At 33.4% G+C, this 19217-nt stretch overlaps 1 protein-coding gene across 1 annotated transcript; it reads right to left on the reverse strand.

Annotated features, from left to right (window-relative positions):
• Nucleotides 1-1469: 1469 nt before the first annotated feature.
• LOC134716666 (uncharacterized protein F54H12.2-like) lies at nt 1470-2789 on the reverse strand. The gene has a single exon (XM_063579672.1). The coding sequence runs from the start codon at nt 2787-2789 to the stop codon at nt 1470-1472; it is 1320 nt and encodes a 439-aa protein (XP_063435742.1).
• Nucleotides 2790-19217: the final 16428 nt, after the last annotated feature.

Genomic DNA, 19217 nt, shown 5'->3' on the forward strand with positions numbered 1-19217 from the left:
GCATGGGACATGTTATCATCTACTGTGAAAGTACTTTAATTCGTGGGTATCAATTTTCGTGGTTTTAGCAATATTTACCTGTTCGTGGGTTTTTAAATTCGTGGATTGTCCTTTTCTTTAAAAAATATAATTGAAAAATTATAGAAACAAAAGTGACAAATAGTCTGGATTGAAGGAAATTGCAAAGTAAACATTGGCGGTGTAAATCGTTGTGAAAACACTAACTTATCTAAGATAAAGTGATCAACAGATAAAAGACCATCAAAGGTGTTAATTAGGCCATAAAGATGTCACCTTGAGAAAACAGAGACATAAGCAAATACTATAAACGTATCTTGATTTGTCAAATAATTCTTATCAAAATCAAGCCCAGCATGAAATTATTATTTCCCATAGTGTACGAGAACAATGAGGATATAAAATGAACTCTTTATCAAAAATATTTTTATGAGGATTAAAAGATCATATCAGTAGTCAAAACACCGATGAGGATCTTTCCATGTCTTGATGTTGACATTGGTTGTTTTATTTCGTTGGACACTTAAATTCGTGGATAGAGTCACCCACGAAAACCACGAAAATTGGTACCCCACGAATAAAAGTACTTTCACAGTATTACACAAATGGAATGTAACCCATTGTTCGCCTTGAAGTCCTCCTCACACGGTAGACCCTGTATGAAAGTTATATTCCTGATACGATCCTGTAATTCCTGATATAAGGGTTGCCAGATTGAATATGAATATATAATTTGATGTGGTGGAACCTCAAAAAGACCTGCGGCGTTTAACAATATCTGCTTCACCAAGGTTGTTTTACCCGAAGAAGTGGGGCCGCAGATCATCCATGTTGCAGGACATTTAAACTTTACTAACGCATCATCAACGTTGCTCATGGTTGTGATGGTAAAGGAGTTATGAAGGAAAGCAGGTTATGGTTAAACTTTTATTTGTTGAAAGTATGTAATGGTTAACAAGACATTTAGGTCACCTCATCGTTGTTTTGAATGCAGTGATCGAAAGCATGAACAACAAATTCAAATACAAATTCATCATTACATAAATTATCATTACAATGGAACAATTGAATCACATCGTTAAATTTAATATTTCTACATAAGTGAGAGAGTATGAAAATACAGTAAAAACCACAAACGTTAGAATTAAAACTTTGCAACTGTTTATCATTAAACTGCACGACTAAATTATTGCGTTCGAAAAAGTTCACAAAATGTTGGTTGTAGAATGCAGGTCTGTATCCAAAACTGTCAAAAAAATAACCAGTATTACTTGCATCGACATAGATTGCTATCCAATGTTCTCCCTTTTCGTCCTTGCCTTGCGTATTAGCAATAAAACCACCAGGAATGACAGGAAGTTTAAGCGGTAGTTCATCTTTAGCAAAAACACCGCAGATGAAAGGTCTCATGTTCCGATCACATTTGATGATACACTCTAGTTCTAGTGTATTCATTGTAAAACAACATCTCTGCTTTGTGTCAGTTCAAAATAACCAGAGTTCTCGCTGTATACTACACACATGCAGGGTTCAGGTAGTGGTGAGTTGAAATGGGCTTCGATTCTAACGTTTCCCTGTTTTAAAAGGGTGAGGTAGTCTAAGCCATCGAATTCCGGTTCGATTTGAAATCCATATAATGCACATCCACCTGTAAAATCATCCCTGTCAATGGCGTTCCCGCTGTCTTGCAAGCTTTTTCCACTCACTTCGAACAAACTGTTATATCCTGATAGGTATGTAGAACCATTGGATCCGTTAAAACTAAGCTTCATTGGGTTCCCACCAACTGGTAAACCATCTATCAGTAAGGCAATTTGACTTAGGTTATAATTTTTAAATCTAAAAGGGTTTGATTTGTAATCTCCAGATGCAGCTTTGCTGGACACAAAACCAATAATCACTTTGTTTGGTCTCAGTGAATTAAACAATTGATCGAAACTGAAGCTTGAATTCCCAGCTGGAATGCTGAGAAGCTTCACATCTGTATTGACAAATGGATACTTTGCATTCGTTGTCTTCAATATTTCGTTATGACCGTAAATGACGCCTGGATTGACTGAAACACGACAAATGTTCAGATGCATTGAGACAATCTCGATTCGATAATCTGCCTTCTCATCGGATGACATCAAATAAAATTCTGGTTTCGATTTGAAGAATTTTATAGTCATCCCGGTTGAATTCAGAATATATCGCTCTAGTGCTAACAAAGGGTGATATATGTTTCCTTGCAAATCGACCAGTTTGCTATCCTCAAAAAACTGCGACCTCGTGTACAATCCAATGTTTTGTCCATCCGGGTCTGAGTCGTCAAAATAGTTTGGTGTATCTGCGTAATACAGCTGAGAGGTGAGTTGAGAGTCCTTGGCTTCATGTCTATATTTTAATAAAGTCTGAATCATGGCTTTGTATGGATAGTTGGTAGTTGAAGATGTAATGCTCTTATTTTGTACGTTGACCTCCACCTGTGAAAACAGTGAGTGTAGAAGGAGGTTTACTGGTCCCACTTTATCAGTCGATGTTATTTTACTTCCATCACTTTTTACCAATCTTACTTTCAAATTCATTGTGCTCATTCGGAGATCTATGTAATCCATACTGTTCTGACCAGAAATATTAAATTCAATAGGTGACTCATTGTCTAGTTGAGAGACAGGACGAATTTGTTGAAATGATAGATTAACAACTCCCGTCTGTGTCCCGGGTAAATCAAAAATTGATAATTCACTCGGCTGAACTTCATGAAACGCTGATGAATTAACGGTCGACATAGCACACTAGCGACTGAAAATATCCTTTTCCTTCGATTTAGATTTAGTTGATAACTTCTTGACTGTGTGTCCCTTTCGATGCTTATAAGAGCGATTGTGGTCACCTATACTGTTTTTCTTTTATATCTTTTTTTATCACGTCGTATATTACTTTCTGCTTGATCAACTACCTGTTGAACTGGAGAAACAATTTCAATAGGTTCGGATGATTTAGGTCTCAAAGACTGAAGGCCGATTGCATCCATAAATCCGACAGTTTTGCGAGCAATTGAACCACCTCTTTGAAATGTTGTTCTGTTTTTATTATTGATGTAAGCATTATGGTGACCTTTTGCAACTTGTTCGTAGTATTTCATCCATTTCTGAGGATCGGGAATATACATTTTTGAAACATCCATGGTGTAGTCTCTTCGGGTAACCAACTTTAATGAGAAAAGTGAAACATGAGATTGACTTTATATACCAATCAATAAAAAAATGGATATGACTTGAAATGAACCGTTAGACTTATAGGTTCGGATGATAAGGTAACTGTGTTTCCATGTTTGTCTGTTAAAAAGAATTCTATGTCATAGACTTCACTTTTTATAACAGATAAATATAATAAGTTTTCAAATGAACAATAATCCATCTCTGTATCCATTAAGCATATGCGTCTCAACACCGAGCGATATATTCCATCAACCAATGTTCCTGTGCAAATGTTGCAACACAAATAGATATCCGTTTCTTTAGCAGAGTCATGTCCTGGAAGGTTAATGTCCACCAACGCAACTTTCCAATTTTCGCGTAAATTAAGCGGTGTTTGTAAATGTGTAACAAAACGATGAGGTTTGTTGTTTGGAAAATAGTCAAGACAACCATCGCTGTTAACAATCATATGAAAACTCATTGTTCTACGTCACTTTTAGGTATCCAGCTGTTATATGAATCATCCCAGTCTTGCCATTTCACAAAATATTCAATACGACCATGACGTTTTCTTTTGCGTATTATCTTTTCAATATACCATAAACTATCAGCATTTTTCACAACCTTTTGAAGTTCTGGAGCTTGGAACCAACCTTTGATTAATCGATTTTTAAAATCGATTATTTTAAACATGGGAAAACCTTGAAAAAGAAAACGCTCAGCGATTTTGAAAATTTCAGATGTCCACTGTTGGTCATAAATTATGATATCTGAAATGATCTTTTTAAATGACTGATGCGAACCATGTCTCCAGTACGAAAAACATAGTGATGTTTTGGCTTTTCCGTCTTTCCTTTATGTGAATTGATTGATTTCGTGTTCTTCTTTAAGTACATGTAAGCCCACAAATCACTTTGATCTTTTTCATCATCAATATTTGAGGGAGCAATATTTCCCAGGGAAGAATGAGGAGTGTTATTATAGCTGGCAACAAAATCCTGTAATTTGTCTATATAACGATTAGTTCTTTCTTTCGTTAGAAATCGAAAAATATTTCGTTTCAGCGTCAATATCACACGTTCAGCGAGACTGGCCTTAATTGTAGAGTTTAAAGCAAAATGATGGTAGACATTCTTGCTCTTCAAAAACCGCTTTAGCCCTGTAAAGGAAAATTCACCGCCCGAATCTGTCCTTAACTTCTTCGGGAAGTTGCTTCGTTCAAATATTTTTTGAAACGCTTTTAACACTTCATTCCCTGTTTTAGTTTGCAATGCTTCCACCCATAGATAACGACTAATACAATCAATAACGATTAACAAGTGTTGAAAGTTGTCGTTAAAGGAAGAAATTGAACTTAAAGTTGCAAGGTCGGCGTCAAACATTTCCAATGGTTCTGTCACAACTATTCTGGGAGTCTTAAATCGTCTTCGAATGGGTTTTTGAAGCGTATAGTCATCTTTGCTTTGTAACCATTTTCTTATTTTATAAAGTCCCGGTGGATTCTTTTTCTTTTTCTTCAAAACCTCGTAAATCTTCTGCGGACCTGCATATGCTGCTCCATTCTGTAAATTATAGTAGACGTCTTCAATCAATTTGTCCTCTTCTGTAGAAGTCATATTTGAACATTTGGTTTGCAAGATGATTAATCTTCGAAATACGTTCTTCACTCTTCCAACTAATAGAATACCAGTCTGGTGTGCGAAGACGTAAAGAATATAACAGGAATAAATGTTCTGAAATGTTTCTGCTGGATACTTCTTTCAAAAAATCATGATATAACTCTTCTAATGTAATGTTAAGAATCAAATCATAAAAAGTGTTATCTTTTTTCACATTTTTTAAAACGTAGTCAGCGTGAATAAATTCTAAAACATTGTCTAATTTCCTAGTCATAAATTCAACTTCAACTTCATCCATCAAAAAGTGTTGTTTTTGGTGATTTGGATATAACATTCAGCGTGAAAGAAGACATAAACTTCTTTTATAAAAGTGTTATGATTACATAATAAACATAAATATCTCTTCAAAATCCATGTCATTCGTGTACCTATAACCATAAAACTAACACCTCAAAACACTATATGTCCATCGCTTGGGTTAGGCTATAATGCGTGGGTTTTAATTGCTCTTAGAAATGTGGCAAAAACACTGTAGTTTGGGTATAAAATTTGTTTAATAAAATCTACATAGCATCCCTGTACTTCGTGAACCTACAACCATAAAACTAACACCTCAAAACACTGTATTTCCATCGCTTGGTATGGACTATAATGCGTGGGTTTTAATTACTCTTAGGAAAGTAGTCCCGTTCACTTTGCATTGATCTTTATTACCCTTTGGAATGTGTCCCAGTGTTAGCCTATTCATACTACTGCCCAGTAGTCAACACTTCGGTGTTGACATGAATATCAATAATGTGGTCATTTTGATAAATTTCCTGTTTCAAAACTTTGAATTTTCGAAAAACTAAGGATTTTCTTATCCCAGGCATAGATTACCTTAGCCGTATTTGGCACAACTTTTTGGAATTTTGGATCCTCAATGCTCTTCAACTTTGTACTTGTTTGGCTTTATGAATATTTTGATATGAGCGTCACTGATGAGTCTTATGTAGACGAAACGCGCGTCTGGCATACTAAATTATAATCCTGGTACCTTTGATAACTAATTAGTAGTTTTATCAAATGTCCACTGTTCACATGTAAAAAAGCACAAACGTCCTTGTCCGATTGAAGGCGGTGACAAACTAATTTTTTATTATCCAATCAGCTGTCCGGCAAAACTTGACAGACAAAAGATTGACGTGCGAGTTTAACACAATGTAATTAAAAAATTGACACTGTCATAGTTTAAGTACACTTGTATTTCTACATCAAAAGCTAATGTCATTCCGGCACTGTATATTGTCAAAGTTGCGGAATTTAATAAAAGGTTGATTTTGATATTTTCATTTGTAACCACTGTAATGACGCCGGGTAAATTGACGAGAGCTTTGTTTTTATTCAAGACATTTTTTTTTCTCATTTTTTTTTAACTTAAATACACATGCATGATATTCATTAGCACAATTTAAAACTTACATTCAAATGAATTCCAAGAGGATCAACATTACTTTAGACATACAAATGTAGCAACTCATTCCGAACTTATTTAACGACAACTTTTTTTTGCCCATTTCATCATTTTTTTCCCGAAAATTTTAAAATATAATAAGGAATGCGGATGGATTTTGGGTAACCTGCATTTGTGTTAAATTATTTATTAATGATCAGGTCGAGAATGCTATCTAAAACAATTACCACTCATTCAAAAAAAGAAGTGTCAGCCTTTTTTTTTATCATACTGATTTTATTACATTTGTATAATATGACAAAATGAGTTCTATGTTTTTTCTATATGGTGTTATTAACTATGTTGCACGATGACAACCAATCTGAGCATTATGAGTGTTATTTATTAAATTTTTTATGCCCCCACCTACAATAGTAGATAGGCATTATGTTTTCTGGTCTGTGGGTCCGTTCGTTCGTTTGTCCCGCTTTAGGTTAAAGTTTTTGGTCAAGGTAGTTTTTGATGAAGCTGAAGTCAAATCAACTCGAAACTTAGTACACATGTTCATTATGATATGATCTTTCTAATTTTAAAGCCAAATTAGACTTTTGACCCCAATTTCACGGTCCATTGAACATAGAAAATGAAAGTGGGAGTTTCAGGTTAAAGTTTTTGGTCAAAGTAGTTTTTGATGAAGCTGAAGTCCAATCAACTTGAAACTTAGTACACTTGTTGCATATGATATGATCTTTCTAATTTCAAAACTCATAACTGCTCCAAAAGTAATCTGATAGCATTTCAAGCATTTTAAGCCAATATTATCAACATCTACTAATGAGTCTTAATATGTTTACATATCTAAAAAGTCATAGTATTCAAAAGGTAATGCAAAATTATTCCTTTTCATTTTTTTTGTTATATGGATACACATTTGAGTGATACATGTACCAATACAATATTTGTTGTGGTATGAAAGTGCAGTAATTAGCATTTACTGTAACTATGTTAATTCACACAAATTGAAAAATAAACAAATGAATGGACCAGAAGCTCCACAGAGCCCAGCTTTATACGACTGCAGAGGTCGAAGCCTGAACAGTTGGGGCTAGTATTGACACAACATTCAAGCTGGAAACAGTTTGGATTGTGATTAAATAGATGACACAGCTTAGGTTTCTGACACAGAATGAATGTGGTCTAATGAACTTAAAATATTTGTTTTGCTTTTGGGTTAGGAGCAGTTCACTATGGAGTTGAATATTGATCCTTTCAAACAAAAATATCTGAAGAAATTTTCTTTTTAATTTCTGAAATGAGAAACATTTAGGGGAGACAAACTTAAGTTAAGAGATCAGAAACTAAAAAAATGTATAATTTTTCCATTTGTAAAAGGGCATACCCTAGAAAGTGCTTGCAATCACTGAATGGTTATTAATGACTGCTTTAATTTATCAGTTGGTAATAAAGTGAATATTGCATTGTATATTGTATAATTGATTTAAGTTGACTGAACAAAGAAAGATAACTCCAATTTTCAAAGAAGATTTCATAAAGCATTGGCTAACGTAAAATGTTATGGGACTTCCGGTGCAGCAATGGATGCATGAACTAAAATATGCTGTAAGGTAACAAAATCGATGATCATCGACCGGTTTAAACGGATCATTCCATATTTTATTATGAAGATTGACGTTTCCATATAATTTTAAAGAGTATGTAACTTTGAAGTTTGAAGAAATCCATATAACTTTAGATATTTACCGTAACTGAAAATGCCGCCAAAAACTACGAAATCCGGCAAACACTTTTCCGACCTTTGCTCGTTTATTTAGGACAAATGCAATGATATTAAATCTGATAACGCATCAATTGACGATACATTAACTGCTGTAAATGACAGATTTGTTAGAGATAGTGAAAAATTGACCGAATCTGAAAAGACTGCTATGAACGTTATGTGTATGCTTATGCCGATGGTCGATGCTCTCATCTCAAGTAAACGGGATGAGACGCTTGTGCTTCACGAAACTAAAATCAACAGACTACAAGCAGGAATGAGGAATAACGAGTATTCAATGGACGCTTTGGCTCAATATTCCAGGAAGGAAAATGTACGCGTGTCGGGCATCAAGGAGGTGAATGATGAAACGGACGAGAACATCATTGACTCTATTTTAAATATTGGAGCTGCCATGGACATTCAGTTGAACCCTGTAACAATCGTGGATGCCCATCGTATGGGAAAAAAGTCTCCGGGTAAAACCAGACAAATTATCATTCGCTTCGCCAACCGTGCTACAAGAAACCGGTTCATAAGTAATCGTCGAAAGCTTAAACAGTCCGAGGATTTCAAGGGTGTGTTTATCTCTGACGACCTAACGCCACTAAGATTCAAGTTATTCCAGATGGTGCGAAAACTGGAAGATGTGAAAAACGCTCATACACGGGACGGGAAGACTATTTGCACGTTGAAAAATGGGACTAAAGCCATAATTGAATCTCCCGATGACCTTTTTAAACTTGGGATTGACGAGATTGATCACCATGCTCTTGGATTAACTGAACTATAGAGGTGCAGTGAAGGGGAATACTCCGAAAATGACGACTCCTTAAATTCTGATTCTGTGAGTGACGTTACGCGCAGTTCGAATGGTGGAAATGATGTAAATATTACGCAGAGTGATACCGAAAGTGAAATTTCTTTTTCAGATTCATTTTTGAAAATAAAAGTTTTGTCCCTTAATGTTTGTGGCCTAGCTTCTAAATTAGGCAACCCTGATTTTGTAGAATTTATATCATTGTATGATGTAATATGTTTAACAGAAACAAAAATTGATAAGTATGATGTTATTGATGTTGATGGTTTTTCTTTGTTACCTTCTGTTGTCAGACAAAATTGTAAATCTAGGTCTGGGGGTATATGTGTTCTAGTCAGAAATTGTTATTATAAATATGTTCAAATTAATGATCAAATTACATCTCCTAGTCATTGTGTGTTATGGTTTACTATTGATGACAAATTACTGTTTGAAAAAACTTTATTTGGTGTTGTTTATATTCCACCTGAAAATAGCCTTTATAGTAATATTGATATGTTTACTGAAATAGAAGATATTATTGTAGATACAAACTTGCAGGTCTGTTTACTTGGTGATTTCAATGCTCATACTAAAAATGCTAATGAATATGTTGATATTGATAACCATATACTAAATGCTTGTAATATTGCAAATGATGATCAAAATTTGATAAACAAACTGCATATTCTGGAAGAATGTAATGTGTCTCCTGTTCGCTACTCTAAAGATAATGGTAAAATTGATCATTACGGCAAGAGATTACTGAATTTATGTAAAAGTACTCAATTGTTCTTTGTAAATGGTCGTTTTGGTGCTGACAAGGGTGTAGGTCAAACTACATGCAACAATTCTCTAATTGACTATGTAATTATAACTCCTGAATTATTTAGGGCTATTGTAGACTTTGATATATTGTCATATGATCCTATTCTAAGTGATGTGCATAAACCTGTATGTTTAAAATTATGTTCAAATATTAGATCTGACTGTGTTCAGTGTGGCGTCACTGGTAGTTCTAGATCTGACTGTGCTCAGTGTGCTGATACTACCAGTAGATCTGACTGTGTTCAGTGTGGAGAAAAAAGTGATAATGAATCACATATCAAACCTAAATGGTTTAGAGACCGGGCTGCAGTATTCCAAGACAACCTAGATGTTAACAAAATAGATGAACTTTTAGTTAGACTGGGAGACATTGATCCCAAAAATACAAACATTGTAACAATTAATGATATAGTTGAAAATTGTAATAGTATTATTAAGAATGCTGCTGAATGTGCTGATATGTTGATTAAAACTACTAGCAATGTCAAGAAACATGGTTGTAAAAAATATAATCATTGTAAAAAATATTTTAACAGTGAATGTTATACAAAACGCAAAGCTTATCGTAAAGCAAAAAAATACCATTATAGAGTACGTTCTGTTGTTAATCACAATGATTTGGTACGAAAAAGCAAGGAATATAAGAATATACTGAAAAAACAATTTTGTGAATTTCAAAAGGCGTTTATAGGTAAACTCAGAGGTCTGCGTACCTCAGATCCTAAATCATATTGGTCACTACTAAATAAAGGTTGTGAAAAAGTTAAAGCTACTCAGCAAAAAGTAGCTATGAATGTATTTTTTGATCATTTTAAAAATTTAAACAATGTTGTAAATGATATTGATATTGTTTTACCAGATAATGTTACGGAATATAATACTGTTATTAATGAGCCTATAAGTGAAAAAGATGTGTTAGATGCTATAAAAACATTAAAGAATGATAAAGCTTGTAGTAATGATATGATATTAAATGAATTTTTGAAACATGGAGCTGTCAAATTATTACCTGTTTATGTCAAGATTTTTAATATTATTTTTGAAAGTGGTATTGTACCAGATTCTTGGTCTCAAGGTTTTATTTGTCCAATATACAAAAGTAAAGGTGACCCCGCAAGTGCGGACAATTATAGAGGTATCACTATACTTAGTTGTTATGGAAAACTATTTACATGTATTCTTAATAACAGATTATTCAATTACCTTGAATGTTTGGGTTTATTATGTGAAGAGCAAGCTGGTTTTCGGAAAGGCTATGGTACTGTTGACCATATTTTTAACTTAAAATGCCTTATTGATATGTATTTATTTAGAAGGAAAAAACTGTACTGTGCTTTTGTAGATTATCGAAAAGCTTTTGATTCTGTAAACAGGGTATTATTATGGCAAAAACTGTTACGTAATGGTATTGACGGTAAAATGCTTATTATTGTACAAAACTTGTATAAAAATGCTAAGTCTTGTGTTAGATCTGGTAGCAACTTTTCAGAATTTTTTGCCTCCAATGTAGGAGTTAGACAAGGTGAGAATCTCTCACCTTTATTGTTCTCAATTTTTCTAAATGATTTGACAGATTTTTTGTCACATGCTTATAATGGTCTCTCTGATATATGTAATATGTCTCATTTATTATTTGATAATGATGATATTGAAGTTTTCTTTAAATTGTATTTGTTATTATATGCTGATGATACTGTTATATTTGCTGAGTCTGCTACTGAATTACAATCTGCATTAAATGCCATGTATTTGTATTGTGAAACATGGAAGCTTAGTGTTAATGTAGCCAAAACCAATATTGTGATATTTTCAAAAAACAGACAGGGTGAAAACACTCAATTTTTCTATAACAATGAACCAATAGCTGTGTTAGATGATTTTCTATATTTGGGTACAGTTTTTTCTAGAAAAGGTACTTTTCACAATAATAAGGCTAGACTTGTACAACAAGCTAGAAAAGCTATGTTCTATGTTTTATGTAAAGCGAGAAAGCTTAGTTTGCCAATAGATATTTTGTTACAATTATTTGATGCAATGGTGGCACCTATTTTGTTATATGGTGCAGAAGTATGGGGTTATGAAAATAATGACATTATTGAGTCTTTGCATTTAGAATTTTGCAAGTATATATTAAAGGTTAAAAAATGTACGCCAAATTATATTGTATATGGCGAACTTGGTAGAACACCCATGTCTATATGTATTAAAGCTAGAATGGTTGGTTTTTGGCAGCGAATTTTAAATGGCAAGAAAGAGAAAATATCTCGAACATTGTATGATATGTTGCATAAACTGAATGAAGGTGATGTGTACCATTCTAAATGGTTATTATATATAAAAGATATTTTAATTGAATGTGGTTATGGAAATTATTGGTATGACCAATCTGTATTAAGAAATATAAACCTGTCTAAAAATGTAAAGCAAGTTCTTCATGAAAAATTTGTAGAAGGTTGGAAATTACAAGTATATGACTCACCGAAGTGTATAAATTACCGTATTTATAAATCTGATTTTAAATTTGAGAATTATCTCACTGTACTTCCACCTGATTTAATGTATAGTCTTACTAAGTTTAGATGCGGTAGCCATAAATTGCCAATTGAAGCTGGTAGATTTTTTAGTATCAATAGAGCTGAAAGAATTTGTGATCTTTGTAATAAGCAAGAACTGGGTGATGAATTTCATTATATATTTAATTGTAACTTTTTTACTCAAGAAAGACTAAAGTTTATACCTGATCATATATATAAAAACAAAAATACTGTAAGCTTGTCAAATTTAATGAGTAGTCAAGATAAATATGTACTTGTTGGGTTGGCAAAATTTTGCAAAATTGTTATGTCTGTATTTAAATGATAATATATGGATATTACTCTTTCATCTGCATACACCTACTTCATATGTATATATGTTAGTTCATGCATTACTGTTGTTTGTTAAATTTATTGTTTGTTAAATTTATTGTACTATTATGCCTCATGTGAGGCCTTTAGTGAAAATAAAAGTTTCAAGTTTCAAGTTTCATGGTATTAGGTAATTCAAGAACCATTCTGGACAAACTCCAATTAAGGGTCTTGAATTTACAAAAATGTTTGTTTTTTGTCCGTAATTATTAGACTGTTTGTCTCGGGGGGAATTTTATGGACTTTTTAAACATGAATTTAAACTGGAACCATATTTACTTAGATTGACTGTAGCTGATAGATTATATATGTGTAAGCTAAGATGCGAGTCAAATTTAAAATTTCCTATAGAGACAGGAAGATGGGCAAAGATCCCTAAACAAAATAGAATTTGTCATTTATGTAACCTTAATATTGGTAACGAATATCATTATATGTTTACTTGTACATATCCACAAATTGTGGACCTACGCAAAAAATTTATCCCACATTATTGCAATACAAATCCATCAGAGATCAAAATGATTGGAATGCTGTCATATTGCAATGTAAAATTATATCGTAATATTTGTAGATTCTTAAAAAACATTATCAAATATCTATAATTATTCACTTTTGAATACATATGTAAAAACTTACATAATCGTGACATTGTGTTAAATCCAAATGATAGAGACTGACTGTATATACACATGAATGTGTCACGAGAATCGCGTGCATGATTGTTTATTGTGTGTTAGCTCCTGTTGTCGTATATTATATATACATGCTTATCATAATTGTATTGTAATTACTGTATAGATATATCGTCTATTTATGTATGAATGTATATTGACCTCTTGTACACTGTTGTGTCTGAGGATAATAAAAACTTTGAAATCTTGAATCTTATTCCTAAACCTTAGGGACCATAACCCCCAAAATCAATCCCAAGCTTCCTTTTGTGGTTATAAACGTTGTGTTATAATTTTGTTGATTTCTGTTTACTTATAATAAAGTTATTATCCAGAAACCATCCATCTTTCGGACAGGATACCAATTTACGACCCCAATTTTTTTGTGGTTGTATAAAAATGTTGAACATGTGCAATGAAGTATAGTTTTAGAAATCGATTTAAAATGGGATAAAACGGACCGTCAAAAAGGTCTAGAGAAGCACATCAGTAGAACCTTAACATTAATAAGTAATACTTACCAACATTTCTCTAATTAAAGAACTATATAACTGAAATTTCACAAAGATAACGGTAAACATTTTGTTGATGGTGATCATCATGATGCTATTATCGATCCGTTGAATTCAGGGTCAACGGATTTTTTTGCGTTGCGTTTAAATCATTGAGGCCATCTATTTTTATTGCGGGTTCCACATATATAAATCGGAATATAAGAAAAAATGGAATGTTGTTAGCAGAATCAAAACAGAAATGATGAACATTGCAACATTTTCAGCAAAATATAAATAGGATGGAGGATCTGTGTATTCACATTATTTGTAAAACTCTCCTTATTCATGTGAAGCGTGTGCTTTACATCGAGGCTTGCTATGCTTATCATTGACGCCACAGTACTTCAACCAATCAGACAATGTTTATTTTGGGCATTTGACTTTTTTTAACTCAGATTTTGGAATATTTTAATCGAAATTATAGAAAAATGGAATGTTGTTAGTACATATAAAATAGAAAATGATGAATACTTTTAGCTAAAGATAATTTGGATGGGGGTTCTGTGTATTCACATTATTTGCACAACTCTCCTTACTGATGCCATATTTTGGAATTTCCGTGACCTAAATGGTTCGCGAAAATTAATATTTTTATATATAGTATAGTAATGAATGTTCATAATATACAGATAAGCGCTAAAAATATTCATGTGAACTTTTGATACCTTTTTCTGAAACTCTCCAGTCAATAAATCTTTTACAAAATTCATTGTTTACAAAAAAAAGGAGATGTGGTATGATTGCCATGTTGAGACAACTCTCCACAAGAGACCAATTTCACAGATATTAACAATTATAGGTTACCGCACCACCTTCAACAACGAGCAAAGCCCATAACGCATACTCAGCTTCAAAGGCCCCGAACTGACAATGTAAAAGAATTCAAACCATACCGCATACTCAGCTTTAAAAGGCCCCGAACTGACAATGTAAAACAATTCAAACCAGAAAACTAGCGGCCTTATTTATGTACAAAAAAATGAACGAAAAACAAATATGATCAAATATGTAACATATAAACAAACAACAACCACTGAATTACAGGCTCCTTTCTTGACTGTATATAACATACTATATGTATGTTCATATTGCAATTGATAGAAAACCAAAAAATGGGAATATTGGAAATAAAAGAGGAGGGATAAATTTTAAAAAAAAAAGCATTTTCCTGTCCCCAATAACCTATGACTAATGATACTTTTGCTGAAATTCTCCAGACATTCAATATTTTACAAAATTCTTCCAACTACACTTTACATACTTTAAACTACGCTCTGAATGCCCGCGATTTCGCGGGTGTGTTCTAGTAAATATAAAAGTGTCATTTGTCTCTGAAATTAAACTGTTCCGCCGTTCCATCTATAGCTTCGCACTGAAAGAACGGGTTGGAGCCATCTTCAGCTTGGACGAGTTACAAATTCAACAATTCGCTAATGAAATTGACCATTTACACGGTGGGTATGGTTGTCCTGCGAGAGAACGTACTGTGCTGGTGATTCGGTCCTGACGGGTGCTGGTGATCAATGAAAAAATGTAAACAAAGACGAAAATTATGATTTTTGGCGTTTTCACTCATAAAAAATGGACGAAAACAGTTTAGATTTTTCAATTTAGTTTCTTATGGGTTCATATATAAACCATTAAAAAATTGACCCTCTAAACTGTTTCAGTAAGCGTAACACAAAAATGCTCATTTTCAGAAAATCTCGAACTGAAAAAATAAAACAAAAATGCTCATTGAGTCCGCTTTCTATACCGCAATCCACACGACAAAACAATTTTGTGAAAAAACATTGCAATTTATTAAAATTTAGCCTTTTCTCAATTTATTCATGTCCTGATACTGTGCTGGTGGGTCCTGTCATTGTGCTGGTGGGTCCTGATACGGAGCTGGTGATTTTGGATAAGAAGTTGGTCATATTTGAAACAAATGTTACAAAATCAATAAAATTGGGCAGATAATTGTTGTCAATAGGATCTATGACCAGGGGCGGATTTAGGCGGGGGCGTGGCGGGCGTGCGCCCCCCCTAAAATTGGCAAAGCATGGGTTGTCTTCAACTTTTTTTAAGTATCACACGAGACCATTCCATCTTTTTAACATTCAAGTATATAAAACAGATAGTTTAACAGGATAAGCGTGATTACAAATCAACTTACCTACGATTTATTTAAGTTCTATAAATATTGTATACTTCAATGGAAGGTGTCAAACGCGGAGTTGCGTTTTTAACAAATATAATGTTCGGCTTTATAACTATTTTGATCTGAGCGTCACTGATGAGTCTTATGTAGACACACTGACGATGTGCAAAACAACAGTTATTTTGTGGTGTTCCTGTATTTCTTTATGTTACAACTACCCGCACCTTGTCTTTCAAGGTTTAGTTAAGATATTACCCGATATTGCTATATAGACAATTTTACAACAAGTGCTGGTGTCTTGGTTGTAGATTGGTTTGCATAGGAAAACAGAATCAAAATAAAATGTTCACATAATCTTCAGCTTCTGTTTTTAGGGCTGCAGCTTTATAACTGTAGCTTCATAAACACATATATGCAATATGAATTCCTTAGTGGGTTTTAGGAGATTGTTGTAGATTTTTCCAATTTGTAGGAGACCTTGCCATCACTACTCTGAGGTTCTTCGTGGATTAGGGACATATTGTTTTACCTCTGTCCGTCCATCCGCCAGTCAGTCACTTGATATTTGGTACGGAGAAACCAATAGGACGTATACAAATCTAATAAAATAGATATTGTTTTCCCCCTGAAGATATTTGATTGATTACTATGAATGCAACACCAAGTTTTCCCAGCAACCATTGACATAACATCGCTATATTTTTTATATGGAGTCAGCTTGTGTATTCCGGACTGAGTTCTGTCTCTATCCTTATTGTCTTCAGTTCAGTTTGTTGGGAAATATATGGGGGTAGTCCTAATGAATGGAACCTAAAAGATTTCTTGTTAAATATGGCGACTGTAAGTTGTTCGAATACGTTGTTAGGGGAGGATTTATGCGGTTTCAGCTTGAAACTTTAATTTCTCCCTTGTTTTACCACACAATAATTCGAGATATCTACATTGCACCCTCTTTAGAAAAATATTTCAATAATTTTACCTCCAAAAATTTTTCGCCTCGCTCCGCTCGGCGAATATAACAACTTTGCGCCCCCCTAACTTGAAATCCTGGATCCGCCCCTGATGACTTCTATTTTAGCTCTTGTGCATCCATTTGGCTGTTTAATATGTGTTTTCAAATGATCTGAACTTGTATTACATAATAACATAAAAGGGCAACATCTTTCGTCCAATATCAGATAACAATATATAGTATATAAAATAAGTTAAATATTCCGCAATACTATATAATTCATTTTATGTGTCGATTTCTTCGAAAAAAGTCGAAAAGAAGAGACTTTTTTTAATGTCATGATTATCTGTCGCTTTCTAGATTTATGCTTAGCATTTATTTCAGATGACATGGACTCCTCACCCTGATGACCCTGCTGCCTTTCATAACTTTATCCGTATACATATATTAATAGATAAACAAATGGCTGCAACACGTATTTTTGTATTTAAAATGATTCGTTGTAACGAGAATATTTGTGGTGAATGGAAACTGTGAGGGTCACAATCTTAAATTGCTTATAAATGTTGCTGGACCCAGTTTCGTTATCTGATCTGAATTTTCTAAAATGTGCAAGGTAGATAGACATTTTGATTTTTTTTACTCGGTAATGAACCATTGTGTTGAACCCATGCTAAACATAACAAAAATCTCTGTACAAAGGTCTGTGAATTCTCTACAAAAATAGTGATTTTATTTTCACTAAGTTCTCTTTTTCTACTAAATACAATAATGAACTATAAATAATAATGTTTATCAAGAAGTTTCCCCTCGATATATGTACAAAATTATATCTCTAGTATTCATTGTCTGTGCTGTTTTGATACTATTGCAGTTTGCCACATGAGGGGTCATAAACCGTACACGAAAAGATAAAATATTGATATAAGTACTTAATTTGCATCTTTGAACCCCCACCCCGGCTTGTTTTTTTAGGAGCCTGTGGTGTCTAAAAATGGTCGATTACAGACAGCCGAGTACGCATTTTCCAGGCGTGTTATTGTTGATTGTTAAAGTCCTGAAAACGGATAGATGGAAACAAAAATGTTTGATATATACTGAACGGCTTTAGAAACGCAACACTCGTTTTGTTGATTTTTTTTACCAAATCTTGTTTGATTCTCTGATAACTTCTGTCCATGCTTATCATACTTCTTTCTCCTTACAAAAAATCAAAATCTGACTTACCTGTGGTTATTGAACATACCGAATTTTTAAGTCGCACGAATTTCTTAAAGCGAAATTTTGGACCCATGAAAGATTGTTTCAGGTTTTTTTGCTTTGTCAAACAGTTCCTTAAATTCTTTGCCTCACTTAATTCAGTTTAAAAATGTTGCATCCCCATTTTGCCAAGACTGAGAAATAAAAAACTGAATTATCCCTTAAAAATACTGCAAACATGAAAACATAAACGTGCTGAACCATACTTTATGACTTCAGAAACTCTTCTTACTGTCCTTCCGACAACGAAACAAGTAGACTAGATTTGTTTCTAGCCATCAATGAACAAATCAACGTGTAGTGACAATGAAACGTCAACAGAATTTGAATACGCAACGTCATTTGCAAGACATGTTTACGGCCGCAACGTCAACTGCTAATCAAATTGCCGAGTGTCATTGAGTACAGATGCATGCCATAAATGTTTCCCATAAACTGAATTACCAAAGAATCGACTGAAGGAAAACCTTTAAAGCCCTCAAGTTCCAACCGCATAATTGCCAAAAGCAATTAATGGGTTGAACAAATGTAAAATCAGAAGGTGTAAAACAGAACCTAAAACATGTCAGACAGTATTTGTTGACCTTTCTGACAATCATTTTGGCGTTTGTAACAGGCAGTCATCGCTTTTGACGGTGACACATTCATTCAAAAACTACACAAAAATAATCTAGTGTTGCGTTTCTAAAGCCGGTCAGTATATCTGGCTTTAGATTCAGTTTTTTTAAAATATAAATTAAGGCTACATTATAATATAATAATTCTATGAATGTAAAAAAATGCAGGAAAAAAAAATGAATGAAGTGAAATATCTTAGTAAGGAGTCATTACTACAGAGATGGTGTGTTTGACACACAAAATTTAAAAGCTTAGTGATATTTCCAATATTAAAATAAAAATGTATTTTAGTTGGGTATTTTTTCCATTTACTCATTTTCAATTATAATCAAGGAACATTTTATTTTTATTCATGAAAAATATTTAAATATAGAAGAGAAGGACACATTGTTGACCTTACCGACCGTGCAAGGGCTGTATAGCCAGTCAAGGTAGTTAAAAACTTCCATTTGTTG

This window comes from Mytilus trossulus, chromosome 4 (genome assembly GCF_036588685.1).
Source record: "Mytilus trossulus isolate FHL-02 chromosome 4, PNRI_Mtr1.1.1.hap1, whole genome shotgun sequence".
Taxonomy (NCBI): domain Eukaryota; kingdom Metazoa; phylum Mollusca; class Bivalvia; order Mytilida; family Mytilidae; genus Mytilus; species Mytilus trossulus.

What these genes read in the sequence shown, in the direction of transcription:
- LOC134716666 (XM_063579672.1), bottom strand. Translation starts at nt 2,789, where the DNA reads ATGTCGACCGTTAATTCATCAGCGTTTCATGAAGTTCAGCCGAGTGAA.